This window comes from Elgaria multicarinata, chromosome 8 (assembly GCF_023053635.1).
Source record: "Elgaria multicarinata webbii isolate HBS135686 ecotype San Diego chromosome 8, rElgMul1.1.pri, whole genome shotgun sequence".
In the NCBI taxonomy this organism is placed as follows: Eukaryota; Metazoa; Chordata; class Lepidosauria; order Squamata; family Anguidae; genus Elgaria; species Elgaria multicarinata.
In genome coordinates this window covers 29,717,429-29,737,956 of record NC_086178.1, presented here as the reverse complement: position 1 = coordinate 29,737,956, position 20,528 = coordinate 29,717,429, and the positions used below count along the sequence as shown (strand labels likewise).

General features: G+C 43.1%; 1 protein-coding gene across 1 annotated transcript in view; it reads left to right on the top strand.

Moving 5' to 3' along the window:
* LEKR1 (leucine, glutamate and lysine rich 1) overlaps positions 1-20,528 on the top strand; it is an 88,577-nt gene that overhangs the window by 16,027 nt on the left and 52,022 nt on the right. The window contains exons 3-4 of the mRNA XM_063131954.1: positions 13,533-13,652; positions 14,979-15,154. Coding sequence (XP_062988024.1) covers positions 13,533-13,652; positions 14,979-15,154 — 296 coding nt within the window. The remainder of the gene's footprint in view (positions 1-13,532; positions 13,653-14,978; positions 15,155-20,528) is intronic.

The following is a 20,528-nucleotide window of genomic DNA, read 5'->3' as shown; positions in this document are numbered from 1 at the left end:
AGTGCACTTCAATACCACTATAAAGCAGTAGTGTGGCTCCTGCCTTTTATATACCGCTTTCATACCACTTTCATAGTGGAATATCCTGCTTGGTGTAGATGAGCCCTTAGTCTTATTAATGGACCTTACTTCTGAGTAAAAATGTATAAGATTGCACTGTAAATCTGTTAGTCTTTATAGTGCCAAAAGGCTTGTCATTTTTGCTGCAATAGACTTAACGCAGCTGTCCCTCTGGAATGCTTCTTATTTGTAATTTGCAATTTATCAGTCTTTGTGTCCTGCAAGCTCACTTAAACAGTTTGAATATGTAATCTGAAAGTTGAAGTATATTCCAAACTAGGATATCACCAGGTACCAGAAACATGGGGAACTAATTATTGTTTTCCTCTTCGTTGTGTTGCTTTGAATAAAGCCAAGTATTTTTATGAACCACCAAGGGTCTCTCTCAGCATGTTTGTCAGCAAATTCATGTGTGGCCTGCCATCAGGAGGGAATCTTTTTGCTGACAGCCGTTATCGCTGTGATAAGATAGAACCTGCTGCTAATCCAAAGTTAACAGCAGCTATAAGAAACCTAACACAGTGGTTCAGCATATGTGCCTTGTTTTGAACAATCACTACTCAAAATCAAGAGCTGCAAAGAAACTGGCAAAACTAGCACAAGCTGGCTTGAATAGAGAAAAGATTTCAGAGGTTGGAGCCTTTGTGATTCTGAGTGATATGTAATTCTGAGTGGGCAGTTTCGGGTGACACATGTCTCACCTTCTGCCACCAAAATCTGTCTTTATGTGATTGAATGAGAATCCTGATTGAGCAGTGTTTGACTAAACATCCCGACTCCCTTTTTCTTCCATGCAAGCTAGTGTATGTTTTATTGTCTATATATGTCTTTATGAAGGTTTTTTTAAAGAAAGTTTAGTATCTCTAAAAGGTTATTCTTGAAAAAATTGCTTTGTATTGAATAAGATTACATCAGTATAAATTGCAGTTTCTGATGGCTGTCAGTGTCATAGGCCCTTTCTACACCTGCAGGTGTAGAGGGAGGGGCTGGGGGTGATCCCAGATTTACCTGCTTCCAGGATCGCCGTTCTCAGCCCACATGGGTCATGTGATGTCACGGGCATTGCGCCCATCACGGCCGCCATTTTTTTTTAAAGTGAAAGAGCTGGAGTGCACTTGCGCTCCAGTGAAAATTAAGGTAAAAAAAAGAAGGCCTGACCCCACTCCCCACCCCGCCCCGATGGTCTTGGACTCCCTCTGTCCTGGCTCCTTCCCTCTGATGACCCCCGCTACTCGCGGGGAAGAGGGAAGAAGCCGGGATGGGTACCAACACCACCCCCGGTCTTCAGGATCGTCCCGGGACTGCAGGTAAACTAGGGATAACTGACATCTCAGTTATCCCAGGAAAATGGAGGGATCATCCCTCCCTGCTCCTGGGATCCCCTGTGTGTCATTTGGATGCACAACGATGATCCAGGGATGATCCCTGGAAAAATGGATGGGTGTAGAAAGGGCCTACATATTATTCTGTATGTTACACATACCATGTTATTTTGCCAATCAAATACATCTGTTCCTTAATCTAAAACGAATTTTATGTATTTATAAATTACTAGCTTGTCTTATGCAGGCCATGGGAAAACAAGCATTGTATTCTTGTTCACTTGGGCAGATGAGACTCAGCAGTCTCGTCTTTCCTGGAATCTCTTTTTAATCTTCTGCAGGATGCATTAGCAAACCTTTCTCCACTCATTAGCCTGTGTAAACCTTTCCTTCAGAAGAAGTCAGATTCACCATGGCCATTGCTTCTGATTTACCATGCATAGATCTAGTTCGGTACAACCAGAGGGGCTTTGGACTTGTGTTTATTTCACAGCAGCCTTCCACCCCATGTTGGAAGGACATCAACTTTTGAAACGGTTTGGAGTTTCAAAAGCAGTTTGTGATATGGCACGAGGATCTGTTGTTCAAAGGCAGGGAGGAGTCAGAAATCCTACCTGCCTAGGCTTCCTGCAGTAGCATCCCAGTCATATTTCACATCTAGTTTAGTAAACAAGCCTTCAGTTGCTTTGCGTTTGCAAGTACTAGCCTGTGTAGGGAAGGGAAATTATGATGGTTACTCACATCTCCTTTTAAGATTTGGTGGGGGTGTTCGTTTTCACAGTCTTGAGGAAGGACCTCTTATTTTTCTGATAGAATGCCTACTGGTCCCTTTTCCCCCTGCCATTCTTCATTTTAGCACAGGTTGTCAAGATGCCAGAGTGCTGCTCTCGCTCTGTGCCAATTTCTCCTGTGTTCAGCATATAACCATATGCTGGCTGTGATCGCAAGATGTTCAACTTCACAGTTTATGTGAAATGTACAAGTGCAGAAGAGATCACCATGTTCTTAGTGGTTGTTTTTTCTCTTAGTGCCCGGAGTTAATTATCCATGGAGCTTAGTTTCATATGCTAAACATTACCAAAGTGACAAAGATTTTTCTTTCTTTAGTTTTAATTTTGATGGGGGGGGGGGAAATGCAGTCAGAAGGAAGTACTTGTGTTGTACATTTTGAGCAAATTCAGTTATAGCGTAATCGGTGCTTGTTTATTCCTCAAAGCATTGTGGTTCTCTGGATACAATGTGCAGTGTCCAGACTTTTCCCTGAAGCCTGTTTCATGGCTGAAGAACATGAGATGAGCTGTGCTAGATCAAACCAAAATCCAGCTAGTCCAGCATTCTGCTCACACAGTGACCACCAGATGCTTATTGGAAGCCCAGAGGTAGAACATGAGTGCAATAGCGCCCTCCTGCTCGTGCTCCCTAGCACCTGATAGAATCACAGAATCATAGAATAGCAGAGTTGGAAGGGGCGTACAAGGCCATCGAGTCCAACCCCCTGTTCAATGCAGGAATCCACCCTAAAGCATCCCCGACAGATGGTTGTCCAGCTGCCTCTTGAAGGCCTCTAGTGTGGGAGAGCCCACAACCTCCCTAGGTAACTGATTCCATTGTCGCACTGCTCTAACATTCAGCCAGCGGCAACCTACCTCTGAAACTAGAGGTAATATATAATTATTATGACTAGTAACTATTGATAACCTTCTCCTCCAAGAATTTGTCTAATCCTCTTTTAAAGCCAGCCAAGTTAGTGGCCGTCACTACACCTCGTAGTAGCAAATTCCATCGTTTAACTATGTGCTTTGTGAGGAAGTACTCCCTGTTGTCTGTCCTAAACCTCCTGCCGTTCAGCTTCATGGGATGACCTTGGTTTCTAGTATTATGAGAGAGGGCTAAAAATGTCTTTTTTTATATACAATTCTGTCATGTCCCCTCTCACTTACCTTTTTTCTAAGCTAAAGAGCTCCAGACATTGTAAACTTCCAGAGGAACATTGGAAGCTGCCTTATACCGAGTCAGGCCATGGGTTCATCTAGCCCAGGGTTGTTGACACTGACTGGCAGCAGCTCTCCAGGGTTTCAGACAGGAGTTTTTCCAGCCCTACCTAGAGATGCTATGGATAAACCTGGGACCTTCTACATGCATATTATTATTATTATTATTATTATTATTATTATTATTATTATTATTACTACATTTATATCCTGCCTTTTTTCCTCTTAAGGAACCCAAGGCGATGTACATAATCCTCCTCTCCATTTTATCCTCACAACAACAACCCTGTGAGGTGGGTTGGCCTGAGAGTCTGTGACTGGCCCAAAGTCACGCAGTGGGTTTCCATGGCCGAGTGGGGACTAGAACCCAGATCTCCCGACTCCTAGTCCAACACCTTAGCCACTACACCACACTGTTTCTCCAGGGTTTTAGACAGGGTTTTTTCCAGCCCTACCTAGAGATGCTATGGATTGAACCTGGGACCTTCTATATGCAAAGCATGTGCTCTACCATTGAACCATGGACTGAGACATGGACGGCTCCCCTTTCTTCATAGGGGAGTTGCTGCAGCCCCTTGATCATTTTGGTTGTCCCCTGCTGCACTTTACCAGGGTTTTCCCATTCTCATAGATTTAAATACATTTATAATTGAGAAAAGCAGGTAACTATCCCTGGGAATGGATAGTTACCTGCTTTTCTTTTATTTAAAGAAATCGAGAGTTTTCTAACATTCTTTAATGGGGCCGTTGACATCAGTCACTGGATACTATGCTAGCAAATGTTGCCATTTTTAGTAGGATTTAGTTCCAGGTAAGCTTGATTACGGTTTATTAATTATAGTGATTTGTACCCCACTTTTCTACCAAGAAAAGTGGCACTCAATCGGCTACTTAGCAGCCTCACCCTATGCACCTTTATTCAGAAGTAATTCTATTGCATTGAATGGGATGGGGTCCCAAGTAAGCGTGCATAGGATTTCAGTCGGCAGTCTGGAAGGATGTGGGAAATGGAAAAGGAAAGGACTCTTTCAAAGCAGAGGTGGAAACCTTTGATTGTGGCGCTAAGCGAGCTGCCCGAACCCTCCCTTCTCTGATGATTTTCTCCTGCCATTACCTGCAGGGCAGAGTCAACATGAAAAAGGTGGGCCACTGAACAGAGGGTGGGAAGCAACATCTAGTCGTGGCCCATTTCTCATAGTGGGTGGAGCAGAGGAACTCCCAGCCAGTGGTAACTCAGTGGCAGCACCACGTGGGGGGAATGGGATGCAGCAGGGGAAATCTTGGTAGCTCTGCAGACTTCAGGTCCCCCCTCCTGGGCTCCACTCTTTTATCCCCACAAGAGCTGCGTCTTCTTGACTTTCTCCTCTTCCTCCCTTTCCTTCTTTCATTAGGGTGACCATCTGAAAAGTAGGACAGAGCTCCTGTAACAGTTGCATAGAAAAGGAATTTTAGCAGGTGTCATTTGTATATATGGAGAACCTGGTGAAATTCCCTCTTCATCACAACCATTAAAGCTGCAGGACCTATACTAGAGTGACCAGATTTAAAAGAGGGCAGGGCACCTGCAGCTTTAACTGTTGTGATGAATTGCTCCTCCACCATATTGGGTCACCCTCCAGACTCCCTGTTTCCTCCTCCAATTCCACAAGGTTCCCCGAAGCCCTCCCCTCTTCCCCATTTCCCCTGCTGCCATCACTAAGGTCTCTAAACAAGCAATTTATTGCACACTTGCGATCGGCCACTCATGAAAGTTTGCGGGTCTTTTACATGTCATCATCGATGACTAGGATGCCTCCTGTGGTATTCCTTGGCAATTCCACCATGAAAAGAACCACTTTTAAAGTGATAAAATCTTGAAAAAAGCAGGATCTTCCACCACTAGACAGTGCAGTCCCAATGGAACTGAATGAAGGGAAAGTGTTCAGTTCGAACCACACATTCGCTCCTCTCGGCCCATATAATGCAGCCCATAAGAATTGCGTCCAAAAGCAGGAAGCACAAATGCCCTGGGTAAGCAACGCAATTTCCCCTTAATGTAAAGACACCCAAAGCCTCCCCCCACCCCACCCCCGACAACATCCTAACCAGGCAGCAACAAATTGGAATTGTCCCTTCCTTTTGTGAAGTGGCGACCAGGGGGCAAATCTTTGGCTTCCAGCTGCCTGCCCTCTTTACTTGCTAAGAATTTCTCTGAGTCCACGTTGGGACCAGAGACATTCAGGGGAATAAAAGTGGGAGGTGCTCCCAGGCACAAGTTATTATTTTTAAAAAATTAAATAGAAAAATAAGTCATAGTTATGAGCAGGGCACTTTGCTGACCCAGGGGGAGGTGCCCAGGGGCCCCATGTTGCCTACCCACTATATTCTACTTAATCTCTGGCCTGATTTGGAGGCATCTCATAAATAATCGTTTTCAGGCTTTGAACGAGCATGAGTCTGAACGCTCCTCCTGTCATGTGCCAGCTTCAGCAGAAAGATACTGGCTTGTAGTAAGCCAGAGTTCCCCTTTGTTCAAACTCAGAAACCTTGCCTTAAAGTTGGTTAGCAAAAGTGTGATCCTGACTTATTTTCCGGGGGGCTGTCTTCACGGCGCCGAGTTGGCACCGCTCGGCTGCCAAACCCTGTGGTAACTCTGCTGCGGGGTGGCAGCAAGTTATTTACATGAAGGGAGGCAGCACGGGCTTTCCGGTGGCTCCCTGGACCCGTCCCTCCCCTTCCTGCAGCTTCTGGTGACCAATGAAAGGTCGCCTTCTGCCTGGGAATGCCCTCCAGTGCGGCGCCTGAGCGAGGACAGACGGGGAAGAGCTGCACTGACCTCGCTCGGCCAGGAAAAGTCAGAGTTATCCCCAACTTCTCTGCTGCAGGTCTTTGGCTCTGTGTCCTGGGATGGCTCCGAATCGGCGGCTGCATCATATAATTGACGCAACACAGATTCGGAGCCTTCCCGGGGCACAAACGATGTTAAGACAGCCTCCTGGCTTGCTATCTGGCATTAAGCCAGAGTTGTCTGGTTTGAGCATAACAGGGAACTCTAGCTTGATACAAGTCTGGATTTCACACTGAAACCAGTGCACGATGGAAGGAGAGGAGAGGCAAAGGAGGGTGCTCAGCCCCACCACTTAGCTACAACAGGCCCTCTGTCTCTACACAAGCAAATAGTCGTCGTCGTTCATCCCGCCCAGGGCCGGCGCTACCATTAGGCCAGTTAGGCAACCACCTAGGGCGCAGACCTCAGAGGGGCCCTCTGTGTGTGTGTGCACGTCCGCGCTCGTGTTCGTAAAAGCAACACCAAACCCATCCGTGCCGGTGAGAGATTTGAGGCTTGGCTGGTGTCCCTCTGCTGGGCGCACACACCACACATTTGCCGTTTAATTAGGTAGCGCTCCGCACGGCTCCCCCCCCCCACTTCCCGGATCGCAGCAGAAGGTCAGGCGCTCTCGGATCCCAGCAAGTCAAGGCAGCGGTAAGTGCTCCTGCCCCCTTTCAGAGGCGGCAGAAGCCAGAGAGCCCTTGTGGGCCGTGGAGGGAAAAGACACGCCCCTAGAGAAAGGGTCGCCGAATGGAGCCGGCCGGCTGCCAAGGCGTGCTGCTCTTCTGGCCACGCCTCCTGCCCCCGCTGAGGAAGGCTGTTGCCGTCGGGTTCCTGCCCCCCCCCACAAAGAACCTAGCTGCCCACCGTTGGAAACAGGTTAGATGGACCGTCAATCCAATCGGGCAAGGCAGTTCTTAAGAATACCAGCCAAATCGCTCGTTCCAAAAGGGCGCCATTCTTCTCCCTGCCAGAGGGTTCTGCTCCTCTTTAGCCCAGTGCCACTACTGCCGCCACCACTCAGCCCAACTGGAGAGGGGTCCAGCTCAAATCCATCCATCACCTTCTCAGATTCCAAGCCTTTGTTTACAAAGGAAGAATAAAAAGAAAAGTTTTTTGTTCGGGTTTTAAAGAGGGCCTTGCTTCCTCCTTCCCCGCAGCTTTGTGCCTGGGAATGGGGGAGGGGACATTATATGATGCTGATAGTACAGATTTTAAAATATAGACACACAAAACTAATAGTTACTATTAAAAGAATCCATTCAGAGGTGGAGAGGGGTATTCAGAAGTCCATCGAAGCAAAGAATTTTTTTTCTGTACTAGGTCTCTCAAATTCTCAATGTAGGGCCTATGCTTCAAATAGGAAAGATGACCCTTTCTGTTTTTAAGGAGGGGAATGGGGTAGGAGGGAAATGTAGAGCCCCCGTTTTCCCTTCTAAGGTGTTTGAGGAGAGGCACCACTAAGACAATATAGAGAATTCCCTCCTGTGGAACTCCCTGCCTCTGGAGGTCAGGCATGCGCCAACCTTGTACTCCTTTCGGCGCCTCCTGAAAACATCTTTATTCCAAGAAGCCTTCTTTAACATGCAGCCTTGGATTTCTGTTATTGCTTCTTTTAAATTTTGTTTTAACTGTTTCATTCTGTTTTTATTTTCATTTTACCTTATACACCGCTCTGAATTTTTTCAATGGAGAGCGGTATATAAATATTCTAAATAAATAATAAATAATAAATGAATAAGACAATGTCCCCTCCCATGGTATTTTTCCTGCCAAAAGTGCAGAGAAGGGCAAGTAAAATGATTAAGGGGCTGGAGCATCTCCACTACGAGGGAAGGTTACATCAACTGAGATTGTTTAGTTGGAAAAAAGGAGGCTAAGGGGAGACATGATAGAGGTGCCCAGGATAATGCATAGTATGGAGAATGTGGACAGGGAGACATTTTTCTCCCTCTCTCAAAATACTAGAACCCAGGGTCATCCCATGAAACTGATTGGTGGGAGATCCAGGACAAATAAAAGTAAGTACTTCTTCACATAGCACATAGTTAAATTATGGAACTCACTACCACAAGATGTAGTAATGGCCACCAATCTGCATGGCTTCAAAAGGGGGTTGGATGAATTCCTGGAGGCAAAGGCTATCAATGGCTACTAGCCCTGATGGTTGTGTGCTATCTCCAGTATTCGAGGCAGTAAGCCTGTGTGCACCAGTTGCTGGGGAACGTGGATGAGAGGGTGCTGTTGCACCATGTCCTGCTTGTTCATCCCTGGCTGATGAACAGAGTGTGAACAGAGTGCTGGACTAGATGGACCCTTGGTCTGATCCAGCATGGCTCTTCTTATGTTCCAAATTTTGTGCTTTTTATTTTTTCTACAAAACATCTGTTCTTAAAAATCAAAGTTGGCAATTTTGGGGGTGCAAGTACCCTGTTTCCCCGAAAGTAAGACATCCCCCGAAAATAAGACCTACTTCCAGTTTTGCCTCTCGCTGTAATACAAGGCATCCCCCCGAAAATAAGACCTTTTTTTTTGTTCAACAATAAATGTGTACCGTATTCTTCTTCATGGAAAAATAAGACATCCCCTGAAAATAAGACCTAGCGCATCTTTGGGAGCAAAAATTAATATAAGACACTGTCTTATTTTCGGGGAAACAGGGTAGCTCACCTTGCCTAGGGTGCAAAATAGTCTGGCACTGGCCCTGTTCCCACCAAATACCATTGGAGTTTTGTGTGTTTCCCCAGTCCTGGTCTGTCACTCTAACCACTACACCACTGTCTGTTGGACATTCAAATAAGCCATGAGCGTGGCCAATGCCAAACAAACCACATGTTTGTTTGTTTCTCCTCTGTCACCTCGTTGAGATGCTCAAAGAGTTGTGTCCTTGCTTCTCGGAGGGAAGGCGGCTCACCGCAATAAATCTCAAGAATGTTGGTCTAGAAATAATTGATTGCATTCACTTCTTCACCACACACCCATGAATAGAAATGTCATATGCAAGTTTCATCTAAACTGGGAGAGACGGCTGTTCCTTTCAAGTCATTTCCTGGAGGTATTTATCACCCAATCCTGGGAAACAGGAGAAAAGATGCTTTTTTAAAAAAATGCAATGAAGTTGTTTTCTTGTTTGCGTTGCTCTTTTAAAAGGGAGACGGACTGCAATTTTGTGTTCTGGGTATGAAATGTTAGTCTTAATTGTTCTAGGAAAATACAGATGAATGTAATTATTTTATAAGGAACAATGAGCTCAGTTCAAGAAGTGCAGCTGCAAGTTTTGTTAACTTAAGTATTACAATTTTCAAAAGCGACTCGCTGCTGATTTTGATAGAGGACTTTTTTGGCAAGAAAAAAATTCTAGTTCGTATATCATGATGTTAACCCCGTTCTTCCATATTGTATTTTATCCAGCCTTGTCTAAAGATAAGTTGAGTTGCGTGTGTTTCTTCTTGAATACTTTAGGTACCTTTGATTCAAATGTCAAAAGTAGAAGGACATCCAGTTCTGCCTTTAGTAATGCTTAAGGGCTTATCCACAGGATTCGGCAGAGTATGTCCCAGCTGGTTATTCCATATGCAAGCATCTTCCTTGGAAAATAAAGAAATATGTGTGACATCGAGGAAATGCATTGCTGCCAAGCTTAGTCATGTTCACCCAAGGCTTGTTCAGACATGCTAGATTCTAGGGAGAACTTTCTATCTGGTACGAGTCTTAGGAATGTAGCCTTTCCTCTCCTCAACTAGGGAGAGGGCATTTATTTTATTAAGAAGGCAGTGCTATGCTTATCTAAACCTGCATAGGATTGCACCGTGCGTTAGTCTTCCCTCCATGTGAAGGGGAGATCAGGGTTGCCGTACCGTCATGTCCCTACCACCTACACGTTGGGCTGTATTGTCACTGGAGGCTCAAGTGGCTGAGGCAGCTCAGAGTGCCTTTTCCCAGCTTCGGCTGGCTCGCCCGTTACGGCCTCTTCTGGACAGAGATTGCTCGGCCACAGTGGTATGGGCATTAGTGGTAACCTCAAGGCTGGATTACTGCAATGCGCTCTGTGTGGGGCTGCCGTTAAGACTGCTCCAGAAGCTGGAGCTAGTGCAGAATGCAGCAGCTCGGCTGTTGTCAGGAGCTGCCTCTTTTCAGCATGCAACTCCTTTGCTGAGAGAATTGCACTGGCTACCTATTGGCTACCAGGCCAGGTTTAAGGTTTTGGTACTAGTGTACAAAGCCCAGAACAACTTGGGACCAGGATACCTAAGAGAGCGGCCCTCTTACCAACCTGCCCAATCACTGAGGTCGTCGAAGGGCATGCTCCTGGTGGTTCCACGTGGACCTGTGGCCTGATTGGAGCCCACCAGGAGAAGAGCCTTTCGTGTAGTGGCCCCTTCTCTGTGGAACTCCCTGCCCCTGGAGGTCAGGCAGGCGCCTACACTAGACTGTTTCTGGTGCCTCATGAAAACATGTCTATTTCGAGAAGCCTTCCCCAACCGACTAGCCACTGTTTTTCTGGCCCCTTTGTTTTTAGCTTGAATAATTTTAATTTGCTTTTTTAAATCTTCCTTCTTTTACTGTTTAGATCTATGTTCACAGCTCTGGAATCTGTGTTAGATAATTGAGCGGTATATAAATGTTGTAAATAAATAAATAAATAAATTGTAATCTCATGGCCTAATAATAATAATAACAGTCCAAACATATCTGCAGGGCATCAGGTTGGGGAAGTCTGCTGTATAGCAGAGGTAGGCAGAATGTAGAACTCTAGATATTTTGGACCAACTCTGAGAAGCCTCTCTCAGCACGGCCAGTTAGGAATGCTGAAAGTTGAAGTTCCAAACATCTGGAGATCTACTTTCTCCCCCCCCCCCCCCCGGCTGTATTGCATACACAGCTTGTTGGCAGCTGTTGGGATATGCAATTTGCATGTCATTTGAGGTGAGTAATGATCTTTGCCACCCGATTTTACGGATGTTTGTTTACACTTCCTTAGCAAACGAACAGGATTATTTCAAAAGAAAGGCCCAGTGAATCTGATGGGACTTCCTCCTTGATACATACACACCGGAATCCCAATTTAAAAAGCATATAAACAGCATGTAGGCTTTTTGGCTCAGCTCTCAGCAGAACAATTCTAACACTTCTTACTTGTATCCCTTTCACAATGAACTGGGCATGTTTCATATCTGTGATCTAAATAGGATGGCTTGTCTTTGCATGACTGACTGGACAGCTGTTAAAGACCTGTTGACACTGCAAGAAAGAAAGAAAAAACACACCCCAGCATCCTGATCGTAAATACTTCTGCTGACATATCTGCCTTTAACACCGGTTGTAAAGTCATGTTTTGTTGAGTGTTTTCTGACATTGAGCTGCCGCAGCAGATAGTGTGTTCCAGCCTGAGCGCTTATTTGCTGGCACAGCAAAATCTTTTCATTATTATTGGACTGCTGTAAGGTTGGGAAATAAAGGGACCTTCTCTTTGTCAGGAACTGGCATGAGCTGAAGACCAGTAGTGAGCGGAGCAAGTAGTGCTCCAAGATATAGAGCTGAATGGTTGGGCAGGAAGACCACAGTGGAGAACTCTAAAGCTATGAATCATTGCTAAAAGGATGATGGAGTGGAATGCTTCCCCGAATTTCTAGAACCCAACTGACAATTGCCATTTTCAGACCATGAACACAATGTGAATGGGCAGTAGCTCTATTCCTCTATATGATGTCCTCCCTGATTATTTTTATTTTATTTATTTTATTTATCATACTTATACCCCGCTCCTCAGCCAAAAAAGGAGGAGTACTTTGACTAGGGGGGTGTCTTCACGGCACTGGGTTGGCGCCGTGTCCCTCGGAAACCCCATGGCTTCCCTGCCCTGGGTGGCGTCTGGTAATCCCGAGGCCAAGAAGGGAGCACAGGGTTTCTGGGTGGCCGGGTCCCAGAGCCATCCCTGCCGTCTTCCTGGTGGAAGGTGACCAATCGCAGGTTGCCTTCCACCAGTCACTGCCTGGCCACACCTCTGCTGTGACTCTGGAGCGAGGTGAAAGTCTGTCTTGATATCGTCCTGAGCATCCTCGCCTTGCTCCAAGGGGAAAAAGTCAGGGTAAGTCCCTGATTTTTTCTCTCTGCAGCTTTGGCAGAGAGTGCACAATTGCAGCAGCTGTCATGTCATAGGTGCCGCACTGCCACGCACCACCCCGGGGTTTTCCAGGCACTTAGACAGCCCCTAGGTGTATTCTTTTAGATGTCTATTGAATAGGTACTACTCTGACTCAGAGAGGGCCAATTTTAAATGCTGAGGATATATTTTATCGGTGAGATCTGGCAGCGAGGGGCACTTTCCTAGCTTTCAAGGTTATTTTGGTTCTAGAGAGCTACTATAATATGATATGGAAACAAAAGTGACCTTCTGGCAGTGAGAGGTAGGTTTTGTTTAATTGTAAGTTATTTTACACTTCCTTCAGTATCCCCCCAAAAGGCATTTGAGGTTCAGATAACATGTAAACTTATTTAAATATAATTACTTAAATCTAGGTAATTAACCAACTATGGTTCTTTAGATGGATAACAGCCTTATTAGTAACCTATAGGAACATGTGCTTCTTTATCTTAATAGAAAAGGGAAGAGAGACAGGAGAGAAAGCAGAACATAATGATGGAAATGAGCCACAGAAAAAGATACACTGGCTATATTTTTACTTTGGGAATAAAAACTGCCCAAAGGTATATACTGTACATATAATTTTTATATCCATATACCCGTCTAAATACACCAAAGGTTATCCAAACTGTCTTTTATCTAAAAGTGCTCTTTAATAGTTTGAATATGTTTCTGTGAATCTTTTTGTTTGAATTTCCAAATATAGTTTAAAAAAATCTTTATAGTTTAAAAAAAAAAAGCTGCAGATTTTAAAAAAACTTTTTACTACATTTCTATATCGCCCCAAAGCCAAAGCTCTCTGCCCGGTTCACAAAGGTTAAAGTTGCTTCATGCCAATGTAAGGGATTTAAATATAAATCATTAAAATTATGGAATCCCGAGAAAATATAGCAAACATACTTATGCAAATGATTGCCCAAGAACTTGTACAAAGGGAAGAACCTCTCTAGATATCAGTTCATGTTTCTGGTATAACACTGCTCCACTAAGTCAGAAACTGTCCTTTTATGAGCAGAAGAGTTGTTTTTTCCATTAGTGGAAGGGCAACTTTGGTTCCAGGGTATGCATTTTATTCTATTTTAGGACATGCTAATACTATCTTTGAACCGCCCAGAGAGCTTTGTGAACCGCCCAGAGAGCTTCAGCTATTGGGCGGTATAAAAATGTAAAAATAAATAAATAAATCTTTTATTTACTTCTTACAGAATGAAAGCATTATCCCTAGAGTTTGAAAATAAGCAAGCTGCATTACAAAATCTAACTGAACAGTTGAGATGCCTCCAGAAAGAGAGGGAAGTTTTGTACAGAAAGTCACAACTGTTGCGGTAAGGCAATACGTAAGATCACTTTACTTTTTTCAGTGAAATTATGCGATAGACACAGTTAAATATATCTGGTAAAATTATAGCAGTTGCGTGTCCATATGACTTGATGAAACTGTTTAGAACAGTCGCTGGGTTCAGACAACACAATAACCCACACTCAAGAGTTGAGTATGGGTTGAGTGTAGGTTGTTGTTGAATCTATGGGTTGTCGTTGAAATGTAGGTTATCATGTCTGAACCCAGCCGTGCTAACAAACCATGGTTTAACCATGAACAACCCACAGTTCACAACCCAACAACAAACCATGGGTTCAATTCATGGGTTGTTCAAGGTTAACAAAACTTGGTTTGTTAGCATGGCTGGGTTCAGACAACATGATAACGTATGTTCCAATAATAATCCATGGGTTCAACGACAACCTACACTCAACCCATACTCAGCTTTTGATTATGGGTTATCGTGTTGTCTGAATGAGTTTGTTTCTTATTGGCAATATTGGCAGGAGCTAGATGGGGACCTCTTGTGGGTGTATCTGGCCCATGGGGCAGAGGTTCCCTATCCTTGCTGTAGAATGATTAAGTCAAAAGGCATCAACAAAGTTGAACCATTGTAGCAGACCACTTGAGAAGGACAGGGGCCAGAATTGGAAGACAAAACATATTGTAGTTTTCAGTTGTGTTGCTATTGTATGACTCAACTTGTGGCTGGGACTGAAAAGGGGAGCAAGGCGTGGAGAAGTCTTTGTTGAAAGCTCTTGCACAAGAGTTGCCTTGATGTTTCTTCATGCGTCTGAACTCACTTGCTTGAACTACATGGAGTGATATTTCATAAGTCAAAGCTTGGCTATATGTACTATTATTAATTATTTTTTGGAAAGACTGACTTAGAAATCATCTGAAAATTAGAGAGGCTTACAAATAGTTTGGCATGTTAAATGATTGTGAAAATTATATGCAATACCATTAAAATATGAATATTAGCTGTAATCTTTTGTAGAGCATCCATGTTGTCCAACCAATTATATTTTTAATCATGCATGCTGAATTCAAAAATATCTATACTAAGAGGGCCAACTAGATGGGATAGCTAGCCATATGGAGAAAATAACTGCAATTGCTTTATGAAGCTCAGTTTAAAATTTTAAAACACATTCCAAGTACTGATGAGCCCAACTGGAATGAATATGTGTTGACACTAAATAAGGTATAGAATTGAATTAGCTGCCTTTCCAGATCTAAATATTTTAAATGTTTATTGTTTCAAGTGTTACTTAACTTTGTTTTAAAAATCAGTGACCAATTATTTCTTCTTCTTTTTTTTTTACAGAAAAACATTGGAACGCCATATGTTTATCCTAAAGAAGGCCTTTGTTCTTCTTCCCTTTATCAGAGGAGAACTAAACAGTATTAAAGAAGGAATATTTAGCTTTTTCAACCAATGGACCGCACTAAAAGGAGAGGTTTTTTTACGGCTAAAAACCATTAATATAACAGGATTGGCAGGTAATTTACCAAATTATAAGTCTTGTTCTTGGTCACTTCTACAGACATTTTACAGTCTTTACAATTCCAATTTATTTTGTCCTCACAGCATCTCTGTAAAATATATTCAACTGAAACCCAGTTCTTACTGATGCAGTAAAACTGTGCCCTGACTGTACAACTTCAGATGGCAGGTGGAGTAATATGGAATGATCCTCTATATATCACCACCACCACCTTCAATTCTACACAGAAAAGTAGATGTCCATGCTTAACCTTTTCTCTAACATCTATTCCTATGTGAAGGGAGGGAGCTGGTTCACACGATATGACAACCCAATGTGGGTTAATTTACCCATGGGAGTTGTTGCATTGTGACTGGCACTTATGGGCACCATTTTTGCATGGGGCCCATGGGTTGCCATAGTTTGTCAGGTTCGTGTGAATCCAGGCTGCAGGGTTTGTTTGTGGGCTAAACAACTGTCAAATAACCTTAAATGAAGCCATGGGGGCTGGTGTGTCTGGAAAATCAGGTCAGGGTGTGTTTTTAAAAATATGGCTGCCCATTCAGCCTTGTGAGTCTCCATCCCCAGGTCAAAAATGGTACAGGCCAGGTACAAGTTTACCACTTCAATGAGAACTAGACTACACACACACACACACACACACACACACACACACAGAGCGAGAGAGAGAGAGAGAAGCATTCTTTGAGTCTCCAGAATCCATGCCCAGCACTCCCACCACACAGTTGTGCCCACTGAAGGTAGCTGAATACAACAGCTTGTGACTATTGACTGTCTTTGTTTGTGGGTCACGATTTGAAATGACTTGAACCAAATCCAACACAGGGAATTTTCTGCATCACAGAAAACATAACTGTCAGCCTTCCCCGTCAGTTACAGAGTTGAAGGGTCATGGAATCTGAAGTCCCCAAAGATACCTCAAGGGGTAGACAAGGCCTTCATTGGTACAACACAGCATGCTCTTGTTCGCAAAGGGCAAGTGAGGGACACACACACTGGCAAGATGCTGTTGCCACTGCTGTCCTCGTATCCTTCCATCATCCTCTGGAGGTGTTATGTGCCAGTGTTCTTGTGCAAGTGTTAAATTTGCTGGAACAATTTTAGAACAGAAACTTGGAATAGCAGAAAAACAGAGTACCATAGGAATGTTTTTGAATTGTTCTGACATTGGACCTGTGCCAAAAATCTGACACGATCAGATATGTTGTAGGAAAATCCATTTAAAATATTTTCACCTCCGTATACATGACCTTTGCAGTGACTCTGACTCTGTTGTTTCTGCCCAATATGGGAAATGTGGGGATATGTTTTTTAGAGGGGCAATCTAGAAAAGATCCCTGCTGCCCCAGATTCAGATGTGCTATTATTTTGGTCAGTTACTACATGAAGTTCTGCAAATGTTGAGAGCAGCTGTCTTGTTAAATGTACATTTCTTGCTGAATATGACATTTATCTCAGCCTTTTTGTGTAGAAAGGTTCTGAATATCTTACTTCAGGCAAATGGCAATAATAAAAAATCATGTTTGCCACTTTCTCTTTTCCAAGAGGCAGAAGTGCTGTGAAAAAAAACTCTTGTTTTAAAGCTTGGATGGCGGAAATTGTAGGTTAGGGAACATTGTGCCCCTGGGCAGGCAATGCCATTTTGAAATTGCATTTTGCTATTTATGCACTTGGCAATTCAGACCACGCTTATAATTGCCTCCAATTTTAGTCTTTCAGCCCTTACTTGTCAAAATTAATGTACATTCCAGCAGCAGCTGGCATAAATATGCATTCTTAGCAAAAGGAGACTGCATTTTGGATCCTTATCTTGTTTAAATAGGAAGGGAACTCACCAAATACAGAAATATTATACAAATTAAAATTAAGTTGCAGATGGAGCAAAGGATTCTAAATCATGTATGTGAGTGATGGAATCTTAGCTGTAACATTGGAGAACTATACTAAAAAAAATTTTCACCAGATAATTTGCATGTGTTTGCTTTCTTGTGTGTTTATTTGTTTTCCCAGAATATCCTTGCAAGTTGTAATATATTGATGTATTCCATTACAAACCACTGTAGAAGTATAATTCTAATAATCAGGGTTTACCCTAAAAGGCAACTTATACATACTTTAAACAAAAATAAATAATGCATCCTGTTTTAGACTCAATTTTAGCCATATGATACATTTTAAACAAGAGCTTGATATGAGTAAATGTAATATAATGGACAAAAAACACTCATCCAGAGATGTGTGTGGGTTGATCTGTGTACAGAGCTCACCTTTCTGTGGGCAAAAGGCTGTAAGTAATGACACCAAACACCTGTTAGAAAGGAGAGATGGTGAAGCAGGGGCTGGACTGAAGGAGTTCATCAATATAGGAATGTGACCATAGGGGCGCGATTTCCATAATCACCATCCAAGCACAGCTTATCATGTCATCTGAACCTGGACGACATGGCCTGGTGGAGGGAGAAACAATCCTCCAATAACCCTACAACAGACCATGGGTTGTTTCCCCCTCCAAAAGGTCATGCTGCCTAGGTTTGGATGACAACACAAGTTGCGCCCAGGCAGTGATGATTGAAATCATGCTCTACCATGGTTTATTTTGATCATGTGAACCAGCCCAGTGTCAGATCCTTTGTTCGGTAGTGTAATAGATTAATGTGCCTGGCTCCCCATAGGAGAAAGCTCACTTCATGTCAGTGATTGATTGATTGATTGATTTGAATTGTACCCTGTCTTCCTACCAAAATGGCTCTCCGTGTGGCTTACAGGCACAATTAAAATGGATTAAAACAATAAAACTACATTTAAATACAATAAAAACATAACAATTCTAGAATAAAATAAAAGCAGTAGCCAACCCAACAGACCCACTTACAGGCCAAAGGCCTTCATGAATAAAGCGATATTTGCCTGCTGGTGGACGGACAGCAGAGAGGGAGCAAACCTAGCCTCCCTTGGTAGGGAGTTCTACAGTCTGGGAGCAGCCAAACACACCTCTGATGGCGGTGGTCTCAGAAGGAGGGCCTCTCCATTGATCCTCTTAGACAGCCACTGGGAAAGAGCCAGGAGTCAAATGCCAGATTCTGTTGTTTTCCAGACAAAGTCCCATTTTTCTTGTCCTTCCAGATCAGAGGGAGCCAATGCCTGACCTAGCTGAGGCCGTTCCAGAGCCTTGGAAGATTCACAACCTAGGGAACATTCCAGCCTGCAGTCCCAGTGGCTCACGATGTGGGGCAGCAGTGCAAAGATCCACTCACTCTATTCTAGCCTCAGCAGCTCCTGATATTTAATCATCATAAGAAAAATAAGACTGAATGCCCCATTATTCCTCTACAACCTTGAGAGCCAAGTGGATCTTTAAAGTGAGCGTCAACATGAATATCTAAGAACAAGGCATAGAGAGAGAGAGACGTTGACTTTGATTTTTTTAGTCCTAGAGGCACTATTATGCTCTTCTCCCTCCTCCGCAGGCACGCACACAAACACACACACACAAAAATAACCATTAAGTGCATAAGGAGACACTTAGGTTTGCAAAAAAGCTCACAGTGGCGGATGCATCTAAATCTCCTGTGGTTTAAATAATGATTTTTTAAAAAAGAATATATCTGTGGATTCAACCAATAGTGTAGAAAATGTTGAGAGAGAAATTAGAGATTTGGATTTGACAGTGATAAAGAATAATAATAATAATAATAATAATAATAATAATAATAATAATAACAACAACAACAACAACATTGTTATATATTTTTGCTGAGGAGAATATTGGAAGAACATTTTATTTGGTGTTTTGTTTGTTTCTTTGATTTTGTTTTGTCTCATTTTTGTGGGTGTGTCTTTATATGTATTATATTTTGTTTTTTAGCGTTTTTTATTTACTGGTGTTTGGAAATAATAAAAAAGATTAAAACACACGCGCACACACACAAAAGAATATCTGAAATTACTTGACCCCATGAAATTGCGACAGTTGTCCATTTGAGAGGGAAGCTACCACCTCACTGCAGCACACCCTTTTTAACCGTCCCAATGAACATCTCACTCCCACTGCGCTCAACATCTTAGGTCCTCCTCCAAGTGCCTACTCCGAGGGAAGCTCAGAGGATGGCAATAAGAGGGCCTTTTTAGTGGTGGCCCCCCAATTATGGAATTATCTCCCCGATGAGGCTCGCCTGGCGCCAACATTGTTATCTTTTCAGCACCAGGTCAAGACTTTTCTCCCAGGCATTTAACAGCATTTAACAACATATGATGAGTTTGTTTGTTTGTTAATGGACCCCAGAACTGTTGTTGTTTAAATGGACACTGTTGTTTTATACTGTTGTTTTTATATTTTTAATGGTTTTAAATTTTGTATACTTTTTAAATGTTCACTGTTTTTAATTTTTGTAAACCGCCCAGAGAGCTTCGGCAATGGGGTGGTATATAAATTTAATAAATAAATAAGTATCACAGCATCATTCAGCATGGATGGACCTTTCCTCCCCCTAAGCATTCAAGACGACGTGCAAATTCAAGGTTTTATTTGGAAAGCAATGTAACGTCTCCCGCTTTGAATGATGTGAGAGTTCAATCGTTTAGAATTGGAAGGGCTTGACAGCCATATATTTATTTATTTGATTTGTATACCACCTGACTGGTAAATAACATAGCATATAGCTTCTCAGTAAGGACCTGCAAAGGAATATGGTCCTCCTCCCCTGCCCCAAGAATTGACCAAATGTATTTATTTATTTATTTATTTATTATTTATTTATCATATTTATACCCCGCTCCTCAGCCAAAAAAGGCTCTCGGAGCGGCTTACACTTTATCCTATTTCTCTCTCTAGGGTTCCATTTCTCCAACCCGTCAGGGAAAATCCAGCACTCTGTACCTTCCGAGAATGCTCAGTCCTCATTGGGAGGGTTCCTCTCTCTTATGCAGGATGGTGTTATTTTGGTTACATAAAGCATTCAGAGAGTGAGTTTTTGATATAATAGGATGGTTGGGAGATACCAAAACCAGCACTTTAAGTAGGGCTGGGAAAATAACAGGCAGCTATGTAAATGAGAAAGAATAGTAATATGATCTGAAAGCCTAAGTCCCGCAAGCATTCGAGCGGCCACATTCTGAACCAGTCCTATTCCTGAATAGTCTTCAAGGGTAGCTCCATGTAGGGCTCACCTACACTGAGCAGGATATTGCACTATGAAAGTGACACGAAAGTGGTATATAAAAGGCAGGAGTCACACCAAGCAGGTTATAGTGGTACGAAAGTGGTATATGAAATGTGTCTTATGGGCCCCAACAGTTGTCAGTGCACAGCTGACACACAGCTATAAAGCAGTAGTGTGGCTCCTGCCTTTTGTATACCATCTTCACGCTGC